The sequence below is a fragment of the Xenopus tropicalis genome, chromosome 9 (assembly GCF_000004195.4).
Source record: "Xenopus tropicalis strain Nigerian chromosome 9, UCB_Xtro_10.0, whole genome shotgun sequence".
Classification (NCBI taxonomy): Eukaryota; Metazoa; Chordata; class Amphibia; order Anura; family Pipidae; genus Xenopus; species Xenopus tropicalis.
In genome coordinates, this window is record NC_030685.2 from 68,752,982 (window position 1) to 68,780,382 (window position 27,401).

At 39.6% G+C, this 27,401-nt stretch overlaps 1 protein-coding gene across 2 annotated transcripts in view; it reads left to right on the top strand.

Annotated features, from left to right (window-relative positions):
• lrp2 (LDL receptor related protein 2) overlaps nt 1-27,401 on the top strand; it is a 111,155-nt gene that overhangs the window by 24,948 nt on the left and 58,806 nt on the right. For both annotated transcript variants that reach the window (XM_012971045.3, XM_002936756.5), the window contains exons 4-25: nt 1,203-1,319; nt 6,705-6,815; nt 7,486-7,599; nt 8,391-8,507; nt 10,308-10,451; nt 11,173-11,292; nt 11,791-11,919; nt 13,530-13,699; nt 15,183-15,406; nt 15,560-15,766; nt 16,636-16,838; nt 17,591-17,731; nt 17,817-18,020; nt 20,092-20,284; nt 21,710-21,835; nt 22,387-22,517; nt 23,461-23,598; nt 23,982-24,263; nt 24,670-24,909; nt 25,434-25,553; nt 25,778-25,894; nt 26,807-27,184. In XM_012971045.3, the coding sequence (XP_012826499.2) occupies nt 1,203-1,319; nt 6,705-6,815; nt 7,486-7,599; nt 8,391-8,507; nt 10,308-10,451; nt 11,173-11,292; nt 11,791-11,919; nt 13,530-13,699; nt 15,183-15,406; nt 15,560-15,766; nt 16,636-16,838; nt 17,591-17,731; nt 17,817-18,020; nt 20,092-20,284; nt 21,710-21,835; nt 22,387-22,517; nt 23,461-23,598; nt 23,982-24,263; nt 24,670-24,909; nt 25,434-25,553; nt 25,778-25,894; nt 26,807-27,184 (3,726 nt within the window). The remainder of the gene's footprint in view (nt 1-1,202; nt 1,320-6,704; nt 6,816-7,485; nt 7,600-8,390; nt 8,508-10,307; nt 10,452-11,172; nt 11,293-11,790; nt 11,920-13,529; nt 13,700-15,182; nt 15,407-15,559; nt 15,767-16,635; nt 16,839-17,590; nt 17,732-17,816; nt 18,021-20,091; nt 20,285-21,709; nt 21,836-22,386; nt 22,518-23,460; nt 23,599-23,981; nt 24,264-24,669; nt 24,910-25,433; nt 25,554-25,777; nt 25,895-26,806; nt 27,185-27,401) is intronic.

A 27,401-nucleotide genomic window follows, 5' to 3' on the forward strand; every position in this document is an offset into this window, starting at 1 on the left:
CATTACTCTGCATAGAACACACATGATCAAAATATATGTTACGTGGGGGTTATAATGAAAAATAAATATGCCTTGTGGGCAATAATTGTCAGTCTGGGGTGATCTGGGACCCTCTTTTTTGGGGGGCGAGTTCACCTTTATGTTAGTAAGTAACTTTTAATATGTTATAGAATGTTCTATTCCTAACAACTTTTTATTCCTTATTATTTATTTTTTATATAGTTTTTGAATAATTTGTCTTCTTCTTTGACATCTTCCCATCTTTAAAATCGGGGTAACTGACCCTGGTAGTTGAAAAAAACTATTGCTCTGTGAGCTCACGATTTTATTATTATTGTTACTTGTTATTACTTATCTTTCTTTTCAGGGCTCCTTCTATTCATATTCTAGTCTGTCATTCAAACTACTGCCTGGTTGCTGAGATAAACAAGCCCCTAGCAACCAGATAGCACCTGAAATTCCAAACTGGAGAGCTGCTGAAAGAAAAGCTAAATATCTATAAAACCACAATTTACAAAAATGAAAATCAATTGCAAACTGTCTCAAAATACTATTGTCTACATCAGTGATCCCCAACCAGTGGCTCCTGAGCAACATTTTGTTCACCAACCCCTTGGATGTTGCTCCCAGTGCCCTTAAATGAGGTGCTTGTTTTTGAATTCTGCACTTAGTGTCAAGTTTTGGTTGCATAAAAACCAGGTGTACTGCCAAACAGAGCCTTCTATAGGCTTCCAGTCAACATAGGGGCTACCAAATAGTCAATCACAGCCCCTATTTGGCATTCCCGAGAACTTTTTAAATGCTTGTGTTGCTCCCCAACTCTTTTTACATTTAAATGTGGCTCACGGGTTAAAAAGGTTGGGGATCCCTGGTCTATATCATACAAAAAGTTAATTTAAAGGTAAACAACCCCTTTAACGTAGTGAGCATTTGGAATAGCACAGGGATCAGTACAAATTGATCCATGCAAAACTTTATTATTTGCCTTTATTGATACACAGCCCAGATAAATGCCTAAAAACCTGCAAATCAGCACAGACTGCAGCATGCTTACTATCAGACTAGCACTTTTGCAGATCTAAAAGTAGAATTCCGACTATCATGCTGGTAAAGCACAATAGGAGTTACAGTATAAATGAGTGGCAAGGCTACACAGCCCCTCTTTATGTTATGATGGACATAGAATCATTATCTTTTCACAGCTGGAAGGACATGCTCTGCTCAGCAATTCACATGTTCGTCTGGACAGTGTATCCCTAGGGCATACAGGTGTGATCGCATGAAAGACTGCACAGATGGGGCCGACGAGAGAAACTGCCGTGAGTTTTGTGATCTTTACATAAATGCTATCCTCTGTTATTTATGCAAATTATGTGAATATATTTTTATTGTTTTGTATTGTATTTATTATTTATGGTACATCACTTTTAGGTCTCCACACTTGAGGAAAGATCCCTTACATATGTACAGTATACACCAATACAGCAATGTTACAGAACCTGATAGATTGAACTGAACTAGTATCCCTTGAGCTAGTTTCCCAGCCATTTGACCAATAAAAATCTGCTGTAATCATATCTCAGGTTGATTGTCTAAAGCTGGCCATACACCCACCGATGAGATCATACGAAACTTTGGAACCGGCCAATATTGCAAAAGGCTGCGGACAGGGTCAGACTGGCTCCCGCCCCAGGAGCCCTGCAGGTGCCTGCGCCCCCCCCCCAGGGGCCCCCCTAACCCCCCTTGCAAGCCCCCCCACCCGACGTCCTCCCCCGAGCACGTAAATTTACCGCGTCAGGGCAGGAGCGGTTGGGCAGGGGGAGCGCCGACAAGGGTTGGATCTGGGCCGCTGGGGCCCACTAGAGCCGGGGGCCCACCGGGATTTTTCCCGGCGGCCCAGTCCGACCCTGGCTGCAGATATCGGTCAACTTGTCGATTGGTTAGGTTAAAAGATTTTGATGGCGCCTGAGCAAAATCTACATTCAGGGCTGAATCAGCAGAATGAGGTAGAATTACTATTGTTTCTACCTCCGTATCTGACGATTCAGCCCTTAACGTCTGTGGGAACTATTGGTCCACGAAAGATCAAAAATCATCATGTGTATGGCCACCTTAAAACAGTAATCCCCAACCAGTGGCTCGTGAGTAACATGTTGCTCCCCAACCCCTTGGATGTTGCTCTCAGTGCCCCCAAACCAGGAAGTTATTTTTGAATTCCTGACTTGGGGGCAAGTTTTGGTTGAATAAAAACAAGATTTACTACCAAATAAAGCCCCTGTAAGCTGATAGTGTGCATAGAGGCTGCCTAATAGCCAATCTTAGCCCTTATTTGGCGCCTCCATGAAGTTTTATGATACTTGTGTTGCTCTCCAAGTCTGACTATGGCTCTCGAGTAAGAAAGGTTGGGGACCCCTAGTCTAAAACATAAAACTGTGTGTGACTTGGAACTGCACATGCCTAGAATTCAGCCTAGTAATAAGACCAGTTGGACTGTGGGCTATTCCATTAGATTTGTAACATTTGGCTACCCAAACTGCATTACTATCCAGCGAATCATGCGAGTCAGGCATATTACTCTGTTTGCCAGTATATGGCTAGTTTTTGCCAAAAGCTGTGCATTCCAGGCTTTTGATGCTTCTTGTAACGCAATTGTTCATGGCCCTTTTGCATACAAAGATTACAAAGTTTACAGACATTTCAGATATGGCAAACATTGCTGTATCAACACTTTACTGAATGGTAGTGTGTTGGGGGTATCCTTAATGGAGAAGGATCTAGGGGTTTTTGTTGATAACAAGTTGTCTAATGCCAGGCAGTGTCATTCTGTGGCTACTAAAGCAAATAAAGTGCTGTCTTGTATAAAAAAGGGCATTGACTCAAGGGATGAGAACATAATTTTGCCCCTTTATAGGTCCCTGGTAAGGCCTCACCTTGAGTATGCGGTGCAGTTTTGGGCTCCAGTCCTTAAGAAGGATATTAATGAGCTGGAGAGAGTGCAGAGACTGCAACTAAACTGGTTAAGGGGATGGAAGGGTTAAACTATGAGGTGAGACTGTCGAGGTTGGGGTTGTTTTCTCTGGAAAAGAGGCGCTTGCGAGGGGACATGATTACTCTGTACAAGTACATTAGAGGGGATTATAGGCAGATGGGGGATGTTCTTTTTTCCCATAAAAACAATCAACGCACCAGAGGTCACCCCTTTAGATTAGAGGAAAGGAGCTTCCATTTGAAGCAGCGTAGGTGGTTTTTCACGGTGAGGGCAGTGAGGTTGTGGAATGCCCTTCCTAGTGATGTGGTAATGGCAGATTCTGTTAATGCCTTTAAGAGGGGCCTGGATGAGTTCTTGATCAATCAGAATATCCAAGGCTATTGTGATACTAATATCTACAGTTAGTACTAGTGGTTGTATTTATAGTTTATGTATGTGAGTGTATAGATTGGTAGGTGTGGGTTAGGTGTGCTGGTTTTACTTGGATGAGTTGAACTTGATGGACACTGGTCTTTTTTCAACCCTATGTAACTATGTAACTATGTAACTATTTAGCCATCATTCCACAAATGTTTAGCACTGCACAACATATTATATTTTATAAAAATATAAACATGACCATGACTAGCCTTCTGGGTGAGCTCCATCAGCCACTTTTGGGAGGCCAGCCCCACAGGGCCACCTCACAGAACCCCCCCCCCACCCCAGTAAAGAACGCTTCCCTCCACTCATCAAACCCAGCCAGCCTCCAAAACCCCCTGCCCCCCACACTTTTGTACCTTCTACTTCTTGCGGCTTTGATCAGGAGTGGAGCTCCTAAAGAGCAGGGAGCAGGTCTTGGTCACAGGGCCAACCAGGTTTTTCCCAGTGTTCCACTGGCCCAGTCTGACTGCTAATGACTGAGGCTAAAGACCAGTGTCTGATGGTTTCATATGCGTTAAGAATTTGGTCTGGGATTTGGTTCAATCTCAGCACCTTTTGCTTGGTTCAGATTCAGATGATGCTTTATTGCTTGATATAACTGAATCCAGACTCTAAAAATCATGTGAATGTAAAGCACTGGAGAACTGAAGATAACATGTTATTTTAGAGGATGTCGTTTTTCTTTAATTTGAATATGCAAATTAGGATATGGATTTGGTAAGGTGTTTGGGCAAATTAGAAAATTATCAAGTTGTTTTATCCATGTTGAGCATTCTGTCTATAGGGATATTTTTGGTTTTCTACTGTTTAATTGTATATTTTTATGGGGATGCTTATCTGATTTTATGAAATACCCTGTACATGTTGCATTTATATTACAGTATACATTATCTGAGAGCACCGTATTATCCTCCCTATTAATCTTTTTATAGTTTGTGCTATATACTGTATGGATAAGCAACGGCATTATTCCCCTGTAGGATTCCCAATGGCCACTGAGGCCAGATCTTTGAATCCAGATCATGTGTATAGGCCCTCACTAGATTAGAAGGGGCCGCAGAAATACCAGTGACCTTTACACTCACTGACGGAGATCTTTGTTCTAACAGAACTCCTGTGATAAGCTGAAGTGAGTTTACATGGACCGTGTTAGCTTATTATATATCTCCATATGCACATAGCCTCAGTGCTACAAGGAGCAAAGTAATGCCTCTCCTCGGCTTCTCATGTCAGAAAATCTGTACTTGGCACATATTTCCCAGTCTTTTACTGTATGGGCAATACAGAACTGGCTGTCAGAGGGTACTTTTCAAAACATTTGCCTTGTTGGGCTGTTCTAAAAGTTCTACTGCCTGGCAACATATTTCTTTACTAACCTCATGATTCCAGGTGTGCCCATGGGAAGAGCACATTGAATTGCCACATCATGACTGCTGAGTGTGCTTTCCCTTAAGCTTAAGCAATATCTCAATGACTGCTGAGATCATCTCCTAACTGTAATACTTAGGGCAGATTCACGGAATTTATTGCTTCACTATCCTCCCTTTGTAAAGCACTTCTTTAAAAGACAAATACAAGGAACAAGAGGGAAACTGGTATCACCTGGAATAACTTCAAAGACATTCAATTAAGTAGAGGAAGCCATTTCCAAAAAAAGGTCTGGGTGATTTTTTCACCTTCCAGGTCGTATTGGTGCCGTAACCCAGTAAGTGCCAGGAAGGTGAGCTGACCCCTGGAGAAAAAAGATCCCTAAGTGCAGCAAACACTGCTCTTGGCTTAATCATCTTGTCTGAAATATTTCAGCAGGCAGATCTTAGTTGCAGGGGAGATAAGAACTCTGCTTTGCCTCTGACTAAGGTACATTATTTAAGAGACCAGTCAACTGAAAAATTCAGCCAATATTAAGTAACTCGGCTCTTTAAGATGTCATAAAATGAAACAGGAGGTTTTTAAACCACAGTCCATTTTGCAGCTAATGGGATTAGCACCGAAAGGAAAAACTACCCATGCACACTGAGATAAACATCTGAGCAATGTTGTAGCCATAAGCCTTTTAATTAGAGGAGATAAAATGTCTTTTGCAGCTTAAAATATGGTTTCATTAAAAAAAAAACATCTTTTGGGATAAGTGTATTAAAAACATTTTGACCAAATACATGTAAAACCACTTTAAAAATGTAACCAAAGGTTGTCGCCATCACCATGGTTTTTTTTTTTAATTTTCCTTTCCACTACATTTGATCCCATAACCCTAGGAATCTATTTGTGCAGGCCTGAAATTTGAGAAGAAGGGACTCTGGAATGGCAGGAACATAGGGAAATATGCAAACATTAGGGCTGTCCAACCTGCACTCTTCTATCTGTGGTGCTTGGGGTGTGACACATGGGTCTGGCGCATATAAACCGTGACACACTCAGGATGGTTAGTATTCTGCATGTACATGTGCGGGGGTAAATTTTGCAACCAATCCTGTAGGGCTTAAGTTATGTTACTGTATGTTATTGTACTACAACTACCAGGACCCCGCCAACATCAGGAAGATGGCAGGTTGGACATTCCTGCTGTATCCCTACGGAATGTATCTAACAACTGGAGCACAGTATAATATGGCCTTTGTACTTTTATCTACTGTACATTCCTGACCCTCAGGGCAGATGACTTTGCTTTCATTTATTTATGTATAGTCTATGAGAAAATCTGGGGAGTTGTCTATGTAATAGAGCACCAGTTATGAGTGGTAATCATTAATATGTATGCTGAATAGATCCCTTTTTCTGGATTTTTAATGGGTTTATAACACGGTAGGAGGGCTATGGGATCTGAGAAGGATATTTAGGATTAGCCAACCTGCGACAATGGTTGAAGGCTTAAGCTGCAAGCTGGTTCAGTAACAGCTTTATAGAAAGGTTGAGCATTTCCCCACCTCAATAACCATACATGCTGTTAGCCTTCCAGGTTGGAATATTTTATCTTCATAAAAAGTCAAATGTATTATTTTTCCCTATTTTGTAAGCTTTTTTTTCAAATTTCACTATATCTTTGTTTTTAACCAATTTTTTTCACCAGGTGGTTGTTGATGGTCAAAACCATTATAACCTATAAGCAGTGGACCCAGGCAAAAAGATTTTGACTTGTGCTGTGATAAATTTGCACAATGGATTTCTAGGGGAAATTTGTGGTTACTGAGAATGTTTTTTGTGCAAAAATTAATTGTTGTTAATAAATGTAAATGACCAGAAAATAAAAATGAAATACAAAAAATGCTAACCAGGTACCCCATGCCATTTGCAGTATACCCTGTGTGCACTGAGCTCTCTTGCGGTAGCGGAGCATGTTATAACAGAAGCCAACGTTGTGACGGAATTGTAGACTGCCGGGATTCCTCGGATGAGTCCAACTGCAGTAAGTCTGGTGACAGCAGGTGGTTTAAATATGTTCTGTATTTTATGGTGTTTATTTGTGCTGTTGTTGCAAAATAATAGAACATAATGGTCAATCGCAATCTCTTGCGGCTCAGCATGAAAACCAAGGGAAACTGATATATCATCGTATTAAGGTCACATATCCATGGGGCTATTGGTTTGCATTACATATCTCCAGGGCTGGAGTGGCCTGCAAGAGTACTGGTGTTATTGCTGTTGGCCCTGGCCTCAGACAATTCCCATCAGCCCATTGTTATATAAACTATGGGTTCTCTTTGGGCCCTGTTAAATCCAGTCCAAAGCATATATACTATATACCTTGTGTATACTTCGTGTCAGTGCCACTTTACATCAGGGTTCTCCAACCTCAAGCCTCCAGCTGATGTAAAACACTCAGCATCTACCAACCATTGAAGCTGTAGGTTGCATTTTGAAGAAAGACACCCCCACAGAAGCTGTTTCGCCCCAGGTACCACAACCACTAAAGACAGCCCTTGTCAAGAGAAGCATTTTTGGGCACTGACTGTGGTGTCACCTAGCAGTCAAATGACACTAGGGAATGCCAAGGTAATGAACTCCAAACACACATAAATGTAATATTGTTTGACTAAAACTTCTAAGTGCTTTTATTTTGTGTTTCATAATCACAGCTCAGAGATGTCTAAGTAGTCAGTTCCAGTGTCCGAGCGGAGAGTGTATCCCACGAGATTTCCTCTGTGACCACGATGACGACTGCGGGGATGAAAGCGACGAGAAAAATTGCAGTACTGTTCCTATATTTTTTGCTTTTATAGTAACACTATTACAGTTAATCAAGCAGCTTTAGGAGCTCATTAAATGTAACATTTTTGATTTTCTCAGATTTTTATGTTTTTTGTTTTCCTTTTTAAGATAAACAGGGACATTTTTTAATTGCAGCTAGAAAATATTTATTGCTTTCTCCTTAGTACAAGCAGTATAGCTGCTCCTATACATATTATTAAATACAGAAGGGACATGTATCAAAAGGTGAACTGAGAGTGATGAAATTTCCTTCTAGCAACTTGTGAGCCTTTTTTGACCTTTTGATAAAAACACCCCAAGATTCATAATGGAATATAGAGCTAAGCCACGTATAGTGGCTCCTGTGTCAGTGCAGATAGAGAGGCACGTGCCACTATGTTACTTCCATGGTGCCATTAAGGACTGATATGTTCATACATTATATATTACAGTATATTTTTTCAATATATTTAAATGTTCTCCCATTATAGAGGAACCCTGTTGGATTGAAGGCACATTAGGTTTTTTACTTAAAGCATTATTTCTGGTCATGTGATCTCTGAGGAAGCACACAGCCCATCACTAAATGGCGGCTCAAGGGAAATAATGTAAAAGGGCAATATTTACTGATACATATATATTCCAGTTTTGTGAGATTCTTTAATAGGTCACTTAACATAATATAATCTGTTGGTTAAGTATTCATTCTGGGGTTATAGTTTTCCTTTAAAGCAAAATTGATATAATCCTCAATATTTCTGCACTGTGTCATATAAATATCTTTCATTTTAAGCTTACCCCACTTGTCGGGGAGATTACTTCACCTGCTCAAATGGTCGCTGCATACATCAGACCTGGCTTTGTGATGGAGATGATGACTGTGACGACAATGGGGATGAATGGGGATGTGGTAAGATCTTTAAATGGTAATAATCTGACAATTTGTTTTTCCCCTAGCATCTGTGAATGGGTTACTGACATCCATTTTTTTGCCAACTGGAAATGATACTTGCATTCCAACCTTTCCTATCTAATCAGGTGATTTCTTAATTATTACCTGATTTAGCAAATATTTCTCAGTTCCCCAAAACTGGCAAAACTTTTACCAGTCTACATGGTAACTGTATCACTGACTGCAGTTTTCCTCACAATTAATGTTTTACCACGTGGAATGTTGTAATTTTTGAGCACTGTAGGATTCATTTGCCAAACCACAATTTTCAGTTATTTTTGAAGTGTTTATTTCAGTCATGGTATTGCATAATCCATCAAACTCCTTTTCAACCTTACCCCCCTTATGTTCAATAACTGTGGAGTTACACATGGCTACAAATAAACTATAAAAGCCGTCTTTCCACTCAATACCTGCTATCGCATGGCCACAGTTCCTTCCCAGAGGCTATTATACCCCCACTGCTACTATAGGCACCATCTCTCCCTACTATACCTGCTATCCCATGGCAACAGTCCCTTCCCAGAGGCTATTATCCCCCCACTGCTACTATAGGCACCATCTCTCCCTACTATACCTGCTATCCCACAGGCACTTTCCCTTCCCAGAGGCTATTATCCCACTGCTACTATAGGCACCATCTCTCCCTACTATACCTGCTATCCCACAGCCACAGTCCCTTCCCAGAGGCTATTATCCCCCCACTGCTACTATAGGCACCATCTCTCTCTACTATACCTGCTATCCCACAGCTACAGTCCCTTCCCAGAGGCAATTATCCCCCCCACTGCTACTATGGACACCATCTCTCCTTACTATACCTGCTATCCCATAGCCACAGTCCCGTCCCAGAGGCTATTATCCCTGCTACTATAGGCACCATCTCTCCCTACTATACCTGCTATCCCACAGCCACAGTCCCTTCCCAGAGGCAATTATCCCCCCACTGCTACTATGGACACCATCTCTCCCTACTATACCTGCTATCCCACAGCCCCAGTCCTTTCCCAGAGGCAATTATCACCCCATTGCTACTATAGGCACCATCTCTTCCTACTATACCTGCTATCCCACAGACACAGTTCCTTTCCCAGAGGCTATTATCCCACTGCTACTATAGGCACCATCTTTTCCTATTATACCTGCTATCCCACAGCCACAGTCCCTTCCCAGAGGCAATTATCCCCCCACTGCTACTATGGACACCATCTCTCCCTACTATACCTGCTATCCCACAGACACAGTCCCTTCCCAGAGGCTATTATCACCCCATTGCTACTATAGGCACCATTTCTCCCTACTATACCTGCTATCCCACAGACACAGTCCCATCCCAGAGGCTAATATCCCACTGCTACTATAGGCACCATCTTTTCCTATTACACCTGCTATCCCACAGCCACAGTCCCTTCCCAGAGGCTATTATCCCCCCCACTGCTACTATAGGCACCATATCTCCCTACTATACTTGCATACTACAGCCACTGCCCCTTCCTGGTAGGTAATATCCACACTGCAACCAGTGTCATGTCATCTTCTGCCTGCTACCCCATAATCATCCTTCCCTATTATCCTTGTGCCCCCACAGCAACAGGCTTTCTACACATCTGGGCTCAGATGTGCAGAGAGTGTCCCCTAAAGACACCTCTGTATGCTTTGTAAATTGTTTGTTTAAGAAATATTGAAATCTTATTACTCACAATGGCATGCAATGCTTATTTATATTATCTTAACCATTTTATTTTTTTGTTCTTTTAGAAGGAGGGCATAGGGAATGTGGTCCGGGGGAGTGGGCCTGTCCTTCTTCTGGCCAGTGCATTCCAGTAGATAAAGTTTGTGATGGGATTGTGCATTGTCGGTTTGGGGAAGATGAAAGCAACATAACCGCAGGGCGAAACTGCAGTAAGTGTTTGTGTTAGGGAATTGTTCTGTAATGGTAGTTGACAATATGTAGTTCAATAATATATTTTTACAATCAGTGCACTGATTGTGCATCAGGGTATAGTGGAATCCGAGTTAAGTCATCAATGTATTTCACTAGTTAATAGTAAATGTTGCCCCCCTCATCCCTTGAGTTTGGGGATCAGGGAAATGTTCTCTCTGCAATAAAACAATGGATCCCACTCCCCTATAAGTACAAGTGGTGCAAGAATACAGTATACAGCTTCCCTTGAAATGTTTGTTAAGTACAGTTCTTTACAGGAACTGTATACTGTAGGTATAGATTTATGGCAGCCTAGGGTAAAGGATTGCACATTACTTTACAAGTGTGGCTTTATTAACCAACTTATAATTACCCAATCGATCAAGGAAATCCATTATACTGACCAATTTAAAAAAATATAACATATTACTTTTTTATGGATGTATTACCCTTATTTCTATGACTGTTGCCATACATAGAAATAAAAAAGAACATGTAGAAAAAGAAAACTTAATTTGCAGAATAACTAATGCCAATCTGTAGTTACAAATACAGTAAATATAAATAACAATGGTAGAATCAGCCTTAAATTTTACACTCTGTGATCACAGTTTCCTCTGTGTATATGTAACACTATATACCCAACACTTTTGTCCTTTTAAAATTTTACAAATGTCTGACCATATTTTTGGAACACAGGTACAAACAACTGTGCATCTCTGAGCTGCCAGCATCGCTGCCATTCTTCCCCAGCCGGAGGCCTTTGCTACTGTCCTGCAGGATATGTTATCAGCAGCAATGACAGCCGGACTTGTATTGGTTAGTACAGATATCTGCTTTTATTCTTGATGCAGTACAATAGTGTTTCTGAATGCTGGCACAGTAATGCAAAGTGTTAAAATGGACACAAAACTCTGCACTTTGATTTTATACATATCTATTTGAGCAATTTGCACACTTCACCTTTTGAGGTTCACTCTGTGATAAACTGTATTTTGTCTTATAAATCTACAATAGAATTATAAACGTATTTAACAAGAAAAAAAATGTCACTGGTTCATGTATAGCACCAGGTCCCAGGCTGCTGTAAGATGCCAGAGACCGTCACTATTTAATGGGCTAGTGGAGGGCTTTTTGAGCCTCAGTGTACTTAGAATGCCAGGGCCTATTTAGAATCCCAGTCCAGATCTGACAGCATGCAAAACATTCTTATATCTATATAATTATGACGCATTACTGTTGTGCTAGAAAGGAAAATCTCCTTGTCATCTTGATTTCTTTATATTGTTCTGTATTTTCCCATTTGTTGTACTGCAGATTTTGATGACTGCAAAATGTGGGGAATCTGTGATCAGTTTTGTGAAGATCGCATTGGAAGCTATCGATGTAGCTGTGCAGAAGGATATATTCTAGAACACCATAAACACTGCAGAGCCAACTCCACCAGTAAGTGTTCTAATATAACAAACATGCCAAAATAATAGGATGCAATTTTGTATGTCTCACCTATTACAACTATTTGAAAGTTAGATTTTTGTCACCATATTGTATGGCACTAATACTTTTATGTTTGTCCCATGTCCTTGTTGCATAGCGTGTAATAAATAAATGTATACATTGTAAAAGGCATTCTCAACCTGTGGTAAATTGCAATCTTCATATTTTGGGAAGTGAAGTTTGCACAATGGGTAGGAATGTATGTATATCTATATTCTCACATATATAACTACACTCATAAAACTAAATCAGCATCTATGATATCTATATTAAATATCTATACTTAGGGGCTGATTTACTAACCCACAAATCCGACCCGAATTGGAAAAGTTCCGACTTGAAAACGAATATTTTGCGACTTTTTCGTATGTTTTGCGATTTTTTCGGATTCTGTACGAATTTTTCGGATCCAATACGATTTTTGCGTAAAAACGCGAGTTTTTCGTATCCATTACGAAAGTTGCGTAAAAAGTTGCGCATTTTGCGTAGCGTTAAAACTTACGCGAAAAGTTGCGCATTTTTCGTAGCGTTAAAACTTAACGCTACGAAAAATGCGCAACTTTTCGCGTAAGTTTTAACGCTACGCAAAATGCGCAACTTTTTACGCAACTTTCGTAATGGATAGGAAAACTCGCGTTTTTACGCAAAAATCGTATTGGATCCGAAAAATTCGTACAGAATCCGAAAAAATCGCAAAACATACGAAAAAATCGCAAAGTACCGATCATTACGAAAAAAACGCAATCGGACTCCATTCGACCCGTTCGTGGGTAAGTAAATCAGCCCCTAACTGTAGATTTTAGTTTGACAGTATCTTTTGATATTATGCATGTTCAAGAAATCATCCAAGGCACTTTAAATGGCACTTTAAACTGCTTTGACAACATCACTCGGAAGGGCATTCCACAACCTCATTTCCCTCACTACCCACGAAGAACCGCTTATGCTGTTTCAAATAAAAGTTCAGTTTCTCTAATCTAAAGGGGTGGCCTCTGGTGCGCTGATCCTTTGTATGGAAAAAAGTTCCCCCACTATCTGCCTATTATGTCCTCTAATGTACTCTAATGTGCAACCATTGCAGCAAATATTCTATCTTTTATACTGTCATAAATGCTGCTGTTGTATCCTGTACTAACTATACTACACAGAGGCTCCAGGTCATTAAATATCTCAATTTCCCTATATGTATTAGGCATTCTAAAGACCAAGCCACCATAATTCATATCTTGACTTGCCCCAGACAACACCAGTTCTGGATCTTTGTTTCTCAGGTGCTGATTTAAATCTTTGCACTAAAGACTTTTCATAATGAAAGCACTGCTTTAGAGGAAATATGTGCTAAAGCTTTGGGTCCCACGGGAGAAAAGCGCTTTACAAATGTTTGTTGTTGTTGTAAAGCTAAAGCTGATGAATCTACGGATCATTGGATCTACACACACTATCCTATGATATAGCTAACATTGCTATAGTTTTATTACTCATAGCTGTTGATGTTGTCACTCAACCTTATGCTTTGCCACTGTTGACACTGCATTATATGACAATCTTCCTATCTACAGGGGGCCCTCCATCAATTATCTTTTCCAATGGACGGGATCTACTAATTGGTGACATACATGGGGGTAATTCCCGAATTTTGGTCCAGTCACATAACCGTGGTGTAGCTGTGGGAGTCGACTTTCACTTTCAGCTCCGTCGTGTATTTTGGACAGACACAGTGCAAAACAAGGTATGTAGAAAGGTCTTGCAAGGCGCATAAAACCACTTCAAGGCAAAGTGTTGAAAGAACTTCTCTTTTCCTAATCCAGATCTGGCTGTATCCTTTTTTCCAGAGGAAAATATCTTGAGATATTTTAATTACAATGACTATCATGCTACTATTCCGTTGCTTCTATTAAACAAAGCATTCATTGATATGCATCCCTCTTGTTCAGCTTTCCATGTTCTTCTTAATGGAGTCAAAGTACCTAATAGTGGACATTCTTTCAAAACTAGTCAATCTTTTATTAGTAATTTTTGGTAACATGATCTATCAAATGTAAAAGTGCCCTATTTTCTACATGATAAAAATCTAATTTTTTCCCTGCATATTTCTCTTGGCATGGAAATGGATCTTTTGATACCAAATACACTGAACTAAGTCATTGTTTTAGTGGAGCTTTATCAGGGAAAAAATTACCAGACTGAAGAGTCGATGCACAGTAGGTACAATATTTCTGTTAAATTTGTCATTAGGGAGTAAATTCCAGACACATTTTTCTCTCGGAACTTCGGAAAGAGATTTACATTTTTCTGCAGCAATTAACTCCTTGGATCACAATGTGAAACCTACCATGACAGCTAATGTACATTATGGAGAACTGAATCCTACATGCAAAAAACATCAATAGTCTTTTAAATGTCATCTTTGTTGCTTAATTATAATAAAGGCAAAAATCTAGCAAAGTTCTTTATGACTGGGGAAAAACTGAGGTTTTCAGATATTGAAATCACTCTTGAGTCTGTAGTAAATAATGAAACCTATAAATGAAGGGTTATACTTATTCTGTCAACCTAATTGGGGGAATATCCAATAACTGGTGACTATCATGGTGCCTTGAGAAAAGGAGATATAAAGCAATACCAATGCTAAAGTATTAAATGTCTATGAGCAACATCCATAGTTGTGGGGTAGAAAATGTGCTTCACAAAAGGCCTATTTTGTTTGCACGAGGGACTTTTATTTTTTTAAGGGTCTCACAAGATGTATAGCGAGCACATTTGTATTTAAATGGTAGGCTTAGAGCATTGCTGGCTGGAGAGAAAGCGATAGATATAACTGGAAGAGAGGGAGAAAAACTTTGCTGATAGTAATCATGGATGTACTCGTTTAGTTGGCATGGCTTGCTATAATGACCACATAGCCTAACCTATTATTTATTTATTATGTTTATAAATGGCAGATAATTGAATAAATTGCACAAATATCTGAATATAAATCATTACCACTATATTTTTTTGCATCTATCTACTCACAAAGTAATAGATTTTCATGGTAACCTTTCATATGCTTAGCTATTTGTACAGTACTAAAAATACTAAATTACATGTGTACCCTTAGAGTCCCCTTTTTTCGTTTAGAATACGGTTTAATATTCACGGTTAATTTTATTCTGTGTTCATGATCTTGTTTCTTTAATTAAACCTAAGGTCTCAAATGTATTCCTGTTCAGGTTTTCTCTGTTGATATTGATGGTTCAAACGTCCGTGAAGTCTTAAATATCTCAATCGAAACCCCTGAAAATCTTGCTGTTGACTGGGTTAGTAATAAAATTTATGTGGTTGAAACCAGCATCAAGAGGATTGATATGGTGGATCTGGATGGTCAGAACAGGATAACACTTATAGCAGAAGATCTAGGTAACCCTAGAGGAATTGCACTTGATCCATCTGTAGGGTAAGTAGTACTCTGCATTATTAATGTCACTGCCATGTTTCTGAACTAATGGACTTTTCATAGACAGCCTATGATGGTATACCTTGACTTTGACTTAAAAAAAATAAATAAATAAATAAAAAAGCAAAAGTCTTTTTTTTGTTTTGAATTCAGGTACTTATTTTTCTCCGATTGGGGTAGCAATTCTGAAGAGTCCAAGTTGGAAAGAGCATTTATGGATGGCACTAATCGTCATGACATTATTAAGACAAAGTTGGGTTGGCCAGCTGGCATGACCCTGGATATTATAACAAAAAGGCTTTACTGGGTAGATAGTCGATATGATTACATTGAGACAACAACCTATGATGGTTTAGACAGGTATGTATAGTGCACTCATGGGTACTCAGGGTATGATCATAACGAGTTTGTATTTTACTAGTAGTATTTGAAAGGAAAGTTTGTGGAGAAGAAACGTGCAGGTTTTTGCTGCAATAGCCAGGATTGGAATGTGCCAAAAACTCTGTAGTCTGTAGTGGATTGGAATGTGTCAAAAACTCAGTAGTACTTTAATTATACATGCACTTAATCATTCCCCCCTTAGTTCATATCAGGAGTTTAGATGTATGAAAACATGGTTCTGTCGCTCACTATTCTACAGTTCTGACAAAATCCAAAACAGTGAACATACATTGAATCTTAGGTTTTACACTAATTTGACCAACTAGCTGTCCATTGCTTTGGTCTGTATTAGGTAGGGTAGTCATCATGTGGGATCTATTGGTACGGCCTTGAGTCTGCACATTCTCTTCAAAATCATAATCCCTTTGACAAACCTCTGAGTACCAGGTCGGGTAACACTTGCTATACCTCTTACTGCAGCAGCACCATGTTTCTGAACATATTTAAAGGGCAAATGAAGTCGAAAAAAAATAAAGCATTTGCTAATATATAACATTGGGTTAAGTACCACTTTTGTGCGACGCTAATAGTTAGACAAGTTTGGCACACAGATTAGCAGCGTTTTTGTTGAAATTTTGAGTGGTAGATTTGTACAGTAGCCTAAGCACTTAAACTGCCTTAATAGCAAAATGCCATGTTACCTCGGAAGCCTTGTGACTCTTCATGCTGTAACTACTTTTGCTCAGTGCTATGTTTGTAGGAAATAATAGGCAACATTACTCTCTTCTTATAGAACAGCACTAAGATCCATTTTATACCCCTCTTAATTAAAATGTCATTGGTTGCAGGAGGACAGTTGTACATGGTGGCAATGTTATTCCTCATCCTTATGGCCTGAGCATATTTGAACATTATTTGTATTTTACTGACTGGACTAAAGTTTCCGTAATGAAGGCCAATAAATTCACTGACAACAGCACGCAAGTTGTTTACCGCTCTTCTTCAAGACCCTACGGTGTCACAGTTTATCATTCCGCCAGGCAGCCTTATGGTAAGAACTCCCAATCATCTCTCTCAGAGTACAAAACTGATTCATGTGAACAAAGTACAAAGGGCAGAGGTGTTGATACCCATACTTCATGTTATATGCCATACAAGGTTGGAATGATACCTCACGATACATATGAGCACAATATATATTTTCCAAATTTATCTTCATGGAAGCATTGCTCAACAGTCCTGGGATCATCCTTGGGGGTGAGCTGAGGGCATGGTGGATATGCTACAGGAACATGGCTTAAAGGCAATAAATAACTCCAAAGTTATTTATTTGGAGTTATTTATTGAATTTTATTTGACCTGGGACAGGAGGTATCTGAAGTGAGGAGCATACACTGAGAATTGCACTTATTTATATTTGTAAAAATGGCTTAAAGGCAGCCAAGAATGTATATAGCCACTGACATGATTTACATTAGGACAAATGTATTTCTCTGCAGACAGGTGGACTCCTATAACTGAAATTAAGTTAAATTAAATATATTCCTGTAATTTATGAAACTATAAAAATAATACAAAACCATTCTAATTCACTAGTCTAATAATATTAAAAATGACACATTGTTCTGTATACCTGATATCATCCCACCCATAGGTACCTTTTTGTAATCATTATGAGACCTTCACTCAAATGCTATGTTACATATTTTTGCTATAGTGTTATCATTCCTAGTTTTGCTCTTGTTTTATTGATAACGCAAGTTTTGGCTTACCATACCCTAATACCATATTGTTTATTATTAGTGCGGAATCCATGTGGAACCAATAATGGAGGCTGCGAGCAAATCTGTGTTCTGAGTCACAGAACAGACAATGGCGGGCTTGGTTATAGATGCAGGTGCAAACTGGGCTTTGACCTACATGAAGATGGACGTCGTTGTGTGGGTACGAAAGCATTCGCCTCATTCAGCCGCTTCCAAATGTCATGGTATTTTCCGCATAAGTGACTTTCTGAATTTCTCCCTTGCAGTGGTTCGGAAATTCTTGCTCTTTTCCTCCCAACTGGCAGTCCGTGGCATCCCTTTCAACCTCTCCACTCAAGAAGATGTTATCATTCCTATCACCGGGGTCCCCTCTTATTTCGTTGGAATAGATTTTGACGCTCAAGATAACGCCATCTTTTACTCAGACACTGTAAAAGACATGATCTATAAACAGAAAACTGACGGAACAGGTAAACAAAAATGTTTATCATTTTTAGGATGGTAACATGATATGACACTGGCATAGTAATGCTTTCCTTTTTCATTTTAATCTTCAAAACAAAATAAGCAATTGTTTTACGTTAGGACTTCTTGACAAGGAAGGCCCTTAGAGAACCCCACTCCGGGCATAAGTATGTAAGAAACAGGAAACACAGAAAAAAGACTTACAGGAACTTTGAAAAAGCCTCAAGGCACAAAACAAGACACAAGGAACATTTCATGCTTCAAGGCACAAAATACATAAAGCATATTCTATGCTCCTGTAATAACATTTAAATTTTTCTTCTTTACCTGTACAGATGCCCAGGCGTGGGGTTCCTTCCTGGTCCATTTTTAATTATAAATATGTGTGGCGAGTCTATAATTATGTTACCATGTAATTGTTCATGACCATGAAGAGTGCCTTTGTTTATGCTGGCAGTGGCAGATATTCTTATGTTCTTCAGGTGAAGCAAGCATTATGGCAGCTCCCATACATATTTATTAAAAAAAAATGAATTAAAAATGGAATGTTCCATGCATACAGTAAGCTATTATATTGTTCTGTCTATGGGAGTAAAGTGGGATATAGAACCAGTCCTTTCTGCGAATGACAGAACACCATATATGCTATGAATATATGTAGTGGGGGCTAGAGGCATAACTACAAAGGAATTAAACACTGGGACTGCTGGTTGGGGGTGGATGCTGAATGTACAGGGGTCCAGGCCTGCACATAGATACAAAATAGGTCCTGGCATTTCAAGTACACAGAGTCCCAAACAGCCCCCACTAGCTCACTATATAGTGACTGTCTGTGGCATCTTAAAGCAGCCCCTCTGGCATTTGCCAGAATCTACAGATTGTCAGGCTGGACCTGTAGGGGTCCCAGTGGGTAACTGATAAGCAGCTTCAATATATGTATATATATTTATGAATAATATCTTATTCCAAAATCTTAGGAGAGCCCTAAAATGATTTGGTTGTTGGGCCCAGCAACATCTACTTACAACACTATTTGGCACAATTTACATATTGTAATTTCCCTCTATATAGTATATTTTAGTATATTTTAACAGTATTTATTAACATTCTGATTAACAGCAATAAAATATACCTATTACTAATTTAGGATCACCTACAAAATTAGCAGGCAGAGAACAAGTTATTCTGTTCATTGAGACCCATCTATCTCAGTCATACAAGGCATTAAGGAGAAATTCTTCTTTGAAGAACGCGGAATTTTAGAGGGAGGCACCAACAGTTAGTACTTGCCAGTGCCAGTTTGTGAAGGAATTGTTGGTTTGCAAAATGTGGAAGTCTGAAATGAGTTGAGCAATTTACACTTACTGGCTTAAGCTGGGGCTTTCATTATAGCAAACGAATGCACAAAACAGGCAGATTCTGGTTGTTCTTGTATTTCTTTACTGACAAATTTTAGTTTAGCACTCCTGGCTGGGCTTGTGTTTAATAGGCAGTCACCTTTGAGTTAACAGAATATTATGTTCTTAAGAACTTTTTAAACTTTTTGTATTTCTTTTATTTTTTTTATTCTTTTCTCACTTTTTTGCCTCTTTACACCTTTTAACTAGGGACTACTGACCCCAGCAGCTTAAAAAACAATTGTTCTGTGAGGCTACAACGTTATTGTTATTGTTTCTGTAATGAATACCTGCACTAATTCCTCTGTCTATCTGCCCTGGAGGCTTACTGGCAATGCAGAGTTAATTATTAGTTCCATTGGAGCAAGCTTTAATGAGTCTGAGCTGAGTCTCAGTGCTTGCTTGGCTTTGGACCTGTCTTGGCACTAACCAATTTCCTGTACTGGCCATATTTTCTGTATTGGCACCCATAGCCCTGTGCGTAGGATAGCAGCTTTGTGCAGGCGGGGGGTGCATATGGGTGCTCAATATTAAAAGCCCAACCCACATTTTCTAAACCCTCAGCCACATTCGGCAACATTCAGCAACAGATTAAGCTTCCCATTTGCTACTTTGATCATTCCAACAATAATTATGTATTTCCATACATACATCATATTCTATAACTAATATATTCCAGGCAAGGAGATTTTGACAGCTAACAGGGTGGAAGGTGTAGAGGACTTGGCTTACGACTGGATTTCAAAGAACCTTTACTGGACAGACCCGAGATACAGAAGCATTAGTGTAATGAAGTTGGCGGATAAATCCCGAAGAGCAATTATCCAGAACCTGAACAATCCTCGTTCCATTGTTGTACATCCAGTGATTGGGTAATTATGGCTTTTCAACCAGATTGCCACAGAGAACGGGACCCAGCACCTTTCAAATCTCCATTGGTGTCCCTAAGATTTATATCACAGATCTTTAATTGGCAGCCTTTAGCTGTTGTTGAACCGCAGCCCCCAGAGCACACTGACAGCCAGAGGCAGTTTTCCTCTCAGATGACAAAGAAAGGTTGTAAATGATGCTGGCCACTGTAGTTCAACAACATTAAGTAAATAATGCATTGTATAGTATATATAGCCTCAGGACCCCTAAACTACCATAGAAAACTTTATACTGTATATAGGCAGCAAATTTACTTTCTAGCACTGATAGAAATACAAGAGGAGCCTGACTGATCATTGGTTTCAGCATAGTGCTGTCTGCTCTCCCCAAGATTAAGTTCCAGGTTTTGCTTCGCTTTAGTGATGATGTTTAATTGGTGAAACAAGATCCCTTATAACTTCATCCTGCTTTTCTGCACTTGTGCAGTATTATTTCAACACATTACAATAACGATCAAATTATTAGCAAAGTACAGGCATCCTGCACTGAATGTATAGGTTGTTTTGTATGGGAATAATAACATTCCTCTTGAACCTCCCTTGTGCCGGTAATTGGAAAAAGAAAACACAAGGTGCCCAGATACCCCATTAGCCTAAACCAACCCAAAAATGTCTGTAAGTATACAGTAGGTCTCTGCACTGTGGTCTTCTAGTTTATTGCTGTACAATTTCTTTTTATATGTAAAAGCACAGTATGGCCTTTCACATGGGTTATTAAGAGCATGGGGGAGTAGGAACCGTGAAAACCACTCAGGCACTACATAGATGTACACCAGCAGGAGATAAGTGGCAAGAATTCATTAATGAAATATTCCAAATGCCAGGAAGGCTATAAATGTAGTTCATGTTGTCCATAGTTCTTTATACAGAACACATAGATTAAATAAGGGAATATGACCACAGGTTACATTGTTGCTCATACTAGTCACTATAATCAGTGGTGTAACTACTGTGCGCCATGCTCCTCTGCAAAAAAATCTTCAAAGGGGCCCAGAACAGAGTAGCAAACTTACATGGCCCCCCACCCACTTACATATAAATCCCTTCTCCCTGCCCACTCTCCTACCTGGGAGATGGCATGATGCAGGGATTTACTTATAAAATGGAGGAAGCAAACCCTACTGTCCAGCCCCCCTCCCTTCCCCTGACCCCGGGCTTCCTCTATTATTACGCTACTGAATGTAATGTTAAATTGCAGCCTACTCTAACACTACTCTAACATATTAGCAAGGGATTAGCATGCTGAAAGATTTAGTTTAGCAACATCAGGGTTATATACTTTAAGAAATTGGTTTCTTTATAAAAAAAAAATACTCCAATGAGAATGCCACCTGATCTGTGTATATCTGGCTCCATTTTGTATTTCAGATATATATTTTGGACAGACTGGTACCGACCAGCTAAAATTATGCGGGCTTGGTGCGACGGATCACACTTACAACCGATTGTCAATAGCAGCCTTGGGTGGCCAAATGGCTTGGCTATGGATTGGAGGTGAGAAAGTCTGAAGACTCTGCTTGTTGACAGAGATGCTTTTTAGTTAATATGTATTCAGCTTGCCTGTGATAGATTACATTTCAAGGGTGTTCAGTGACTGGCCAAATGACCTTGGTGTCCGAGGCACTTCCCCACATCCCCTGCCCTTGTGGAGTTGGAGGGGTGGTGATATCATAGACCATCAACTTCATCCCCCGCTCAGCAACAAATCCTTATCTTCTCAACCAAACACTCCTCACTGCTCGCTGATGGCCTTACAGATGGGCCAGACGTAGGGTTAGCGAGGCAGAAGAAGAATGTGCCCAGCACCCCCTTACACCTCTAGTCCTGGGCCTCAGGTTGCCTGGCAAATACAGCATAGCAAAATCAAAGGCTAAATATACTTTGGGTACCTTTATCCAGCTGTTAATAAGGGTAGAGTGCTGCATACTTTTCCTTTAAGTCAGAAAATGGAATTCACCCCGTAACTCTGGTGTAAGATGAGGTAGGGTAGCATTAAGCTGATTTATTTTCTAATTTCATGTGTATTTTTTCCAACCATTTTGCAGTTCATTGCGTTTGTATTGGGTTGATGCCTTTTTCGATAAAGTTGAGCACAGCACATTTGATGGTTTGGACAGACAAACGCTGAACCGCATCACACAGATGACTCATCCCTTCGGCCTCACTATTTATGGAGGTAAGAGCTTAGCAAAATGTACATTTATATTGCCATTTAAAAGTCTGTCTCTAAATACCTCTCAAGCTGAATTCTTCTTGCGTAAATAAGAACATACATTACATATATTATGGCTTCATAAATCTGTTCCTGTTATATTTATGTCAGATATACTGTTCTATACTCGTCAGATGTACTCATTAAAAAAAAACCACTTTATATTCTGGAAAAGATTATACAGATGTTGTGTCTGTTCATATTGTACGATTGTGGAAGAGTTAAAGGGAGCATATACCTTCAATAGCAGTGTTGGGGGTGTATTTATTAACATTGGAGACAAATGTCACCGGTGATGTTGCCCATAGCAACCAATCAGATCTTTGCTTTTCTTTTCTAACTTTTAGGTGACCGTTCAAATATAATTGCTGATTGATTGCTATGGGTAACATCATCGGTGGCATTTGTCTCCAATGTTTTTGGACTGCACCTGCCGACAGTTGTAACTCATGGTTGAGGGACCCTATTATAATGCATCTGTGGCTATAGTTATGTTTATAGTAGGATTATTAATTAACATTTGATAGGTATGGAACCTATTATCCAGAATGCTTGGGACCTTGGGCTTTCCAGAAAGGGGCCTTTCTGTAGTTTGAATCTCCATACCTTAAGTCTACAAAAAAAATAATTTAAATGTTAATCAAGCCCAAAAGGATTGTTTTGCCTCCAATAAGGATTAATTATATCTTAGTTGGGATCAAGCACAAGGTACTGTTTTATTAATACAGAAAAAAAGGAAATCATAATTTAAAATTTGAATGATTTAATTAAAATGAAGCCTATGGGAGATGGATAACTGGTTCTGGATAACAGATCCCATACCTGTACCACTATATTATATATTCAAACTAAAACTCAAATATGTGTATTTAAAAATATAGACAGGGTTATAATATTTTCATTATAGGTTATGCATATATTACTGACTGGCGACTTGGAGGCATAGTGCGTGTCAGAAAATATGACGGGGGAGAGATGACAATTATACGCAGAGGCATTAATAACATCATGCATGTGAAGTCATTTGATGCTAGCACTCAGATAGGTAAGTATCATTGCTGACAGGCTGGGAGGTGAGAAATCAGCTATTTACTATATGCACAGCTCTGTGAGAAAGTAATGTCAAGGGCCTGGGGGACTGAGATTGGATTAGCCTTATTTAGCCAATTAAGTGGTAGCTGATATGTGTGAATTACCCAAAGGTTTATTGAGCACACCGTTACAATATTTTGTAAAGGGGATCTTAGTGTCTGATATAACAGTAGGCGCTCCCACTGTATTGTGGATATTTCATTGTACAGTGCTTTTTAATGCTCCCTTTACTAGTCTGATAATGTCAGAAGCAATGCCAGATGTTCTATTAGCATAGATAAAGTATGACTCAAACATTCAATTTAGATAAATTGTCGTCTGATTTTTCCACCACAGGGTCAAATTATTGCAACAGGCCAACAAATCCCAATGGAGATTGCAGCCATTTTTGCTACCCAGTGCCCAATCTCCAAAGGGTTTGTGGGTGCCCATATGGCATGAGGTTACGTCCTGATCAGCAGACATGCTTTGATGATCCAGCCAGTGAGCCACCAACCATGCAGTGTGGGTCTTACTCTTTCCCCTGTGCTAATGGCAAGTGTGTTCCAGTCTATGATCGCTGTGATGGAGTTGATGACTGCCATGATAACAGCGATGAAGCCAATTGTGGAACTCGGAGTAAGTGGTGAAATAAAATCATTTTTTGTAGTATATTTTGTTTTTCTCTATATTTACCATCGGGTGTGCATTTTTTTGCTTGGTATCCCTGGTTTGTTCCTTTCCTTGGCAACCTTTATTGTACATATGTATAGGAAAAAAGGGTGCAAAGTGAAAAAATAGGAGCAAGCTGCCATGTTTTTTGCATATCATGTAAGCACACAAACCTGCACTTTCTGCATGAATACTGCATTGGGCCGCTCTGGATGCGTTAGTGGTGGTCTGGGGAGGCATGTAGGCATTGGACCTGAGCCCTGTTTGTTTATGGGCTGGACCAAACTCTGCCCTACACAGGATGTAGTAGTAACAAGGCAGATATTTCCAGTGCTCAATAGGGCATCTAATGACCACTGCCATTTTCTTTCAGATAACACATGTTCTTCCAGGGCATTTACATGTGGTAATGGGCAGTGCATTCCCCTGAACTGGCGCTGTGATGGTCACAATGACTGCGTCGACAGGAGCGATGAGCAAAATTGCCCCACTCAAGGCCCTCGTTCCTGCTCATCCACTTCCTTCACTTGCCAAAATAACCGATGTATTCCTCGTATATGGCTTTGTGACACAGATAATGACTGCGGGGATGGATCAGATGAGTTAAATTGCAGTAAGTAACAATATTATAAATTTTTGATTGTTTTAGCCCAGGGATGTTCTTTGCACATCCTAAAACACAATCCAGCAGGCCTCAAGATGGACGTCCTTGTCTTTTAGGTGGCAAATACCTTCCAGAAATTGACTCTTTTGCCTAGACAAAATTACAGACACAAAAACAAATTTCCAGTGAAAATGATCATTTTCAGCTCTACAAGATCCCTTACTGTTATATAACATATTGGGGTTACTGTGCAATATATGCTTGCAACTATTAACTATTAAGCTTTAAAGGAGAAGAAAATGTCTAATCAGTGGAGAGTGCCAACATGATAGGGAAGAGTGCCTAACATTTGGTACCTCCCAGGGATTAAGGCTTTCCTTCTCCTTTAAAAGGATGGATCTATCTATCATCTATCTATCTATCTATCTGTAATGAAGGTATGTATGTAATTTTTTATTTATATAGCTCTACTTGTTTGCACAGCCCTATTCATAATTATAATGTGTGAGATCTCACTGCTGTTATATTTACAGATTTTACAAGTACCTGCGAACCGGGACAATTTCAGTGTCCAGATCATCGGTGTATAGATCCGTCTTATGTTTGTGATGGAGACAAGGATTGTGTTGATGGTTCAGATGAGATGGGCTGTAGTGAGTATCACTTTGTGTGTTACAAACCAAAATGTTTTTACAAAGAACAATAACAGATGTTTTCATAAATAATATGGTCAGTTTTAAGGCTTCTCTATTAAATTAAAGTATAAACTATAGATATCATAACGCATCCTTTCAGATATCATTAGCTAGCTTCATAGTTCTCTGGCCAAATACTATATAATACATGTTTTCACCTGTAACATTTCTCTTTCCATTAGCATACAATTGCTCGTACTCTGAATTCAAATGTGCCAGTGGTGATCAGTGCATCAGTACCGGTTACCAATGCGATGGAGTCTTTGACTGCAATGATCACTCTGATGAACTCAACTGCCGTAAGTACATTCAGAACCCAGAGCAGATTAGAATTTTATAGTATGCAAGAGCCATGAATAACTTGCAAGACACGTCCATATTAACTGTGTTAAGTGCTGTCATCAGTTATTATCAATGCTATTTATGCAACCAAAACTTGCCTCTAAACCAGAAAAAATAAGCACCTGTTTGCGAGCCACAGGTTGGGGACCACTGCCTTAAAGGGTCAGACATAATCTTCAGCCCTCTAGCTAGATGGCATTGACGTTAAAGGGGTTGTTTACCTTTAAATTAACCCTTAGTATGATGTAGAGAGTGCTATTTTGAGACAATTTGCAATTGGTCTACATTTTTTATTGTTTGTGTTTTTTGAATTATTTAGCTTTTTTTTCAGCAACTCTCCACTTTGGAGTTTCTGGTTGCTAGGGTCCAAATAAACCTAGTAACCAGGCAGTGGATTGAAAAAGAGACAGGGATATGACAGAGGAGGGTCTGAATAGAAAGATTGGTAATAAAAAGTAATAATAACAATAAAATTGTATCCTCACAGAACAATACACAGTTTTGGTTGCTGGGGGTGGTGACCCCCATTTGAAAGCTTTAATAGGAAGGTAAATAATTTAAAAACTATAAAAAAATAAAAAATGAAGACCAATTGATATGTTGCTAAGAATAGGCTGTTCTCTAACATTGCAAAAGTTAAGCTGAAGGTGTACCACATATTTAAGGAGCAGTTATTGTGGCAGTTATATACTGCATAAAGGAGACAGAGCAGATCTGCGTAGGTATCTAGTTTGTTCACTTGTTTTTCCAATGATGATTATTAAGTGGCATAAATTAGATCTTTAGAACTGGTTTAGATGAAGCAAACTTACTTCTAGGGCATTGTATATGGTTTCACTAAATTTGAAAAAAAAAAATCTTATTTTCAGCGACTAGACCAGCTGGAATGTGCCACCAGAATGAATTCCAATGCCAGTCAGATGGGGCCTGTATCCCCTCAAACTGGGAATGCGATGGGCATCCTGACTGCATTGATGGCTCAGATGAACATAACACATGCCCAGTTAGAAGCTGCCCTCCCTCTATGTTCCGTTGTGACAATGGAAACTGCATTTATCGCTCCTGGATCTGTGACGGAGACAACGACTGCCGAGACATGAGTGATGAAAAAGACTGCCCAACACCACCCTTCCGTTGCCCCAGTTGGCAGTGGCAATGCCCAGGCAATACTATATGTATAAACGTCAGTAAAGTATGCGATAACACCCCAGACTGCCCTAATGGGGCAGATGAGTCACCGCTATGCAGTAAGTGAGCAGCTTAATATTGACACATCTTTTAGTTTGTGTACATTATACTTCATTGTGATTTTGTTGTGCGAGCCAGAACCCACAGATTGCCAGTCAAGGCCTGGTAGCAGGGATAGACAACCTGCACCTCTCAACAGCTTCCAGACTTCTTCTGATGGGGCCCAGTGTGAACAGTCCTTCTTCCCTGTCCCCCTCCGGGCCCAATTTTGCCGCA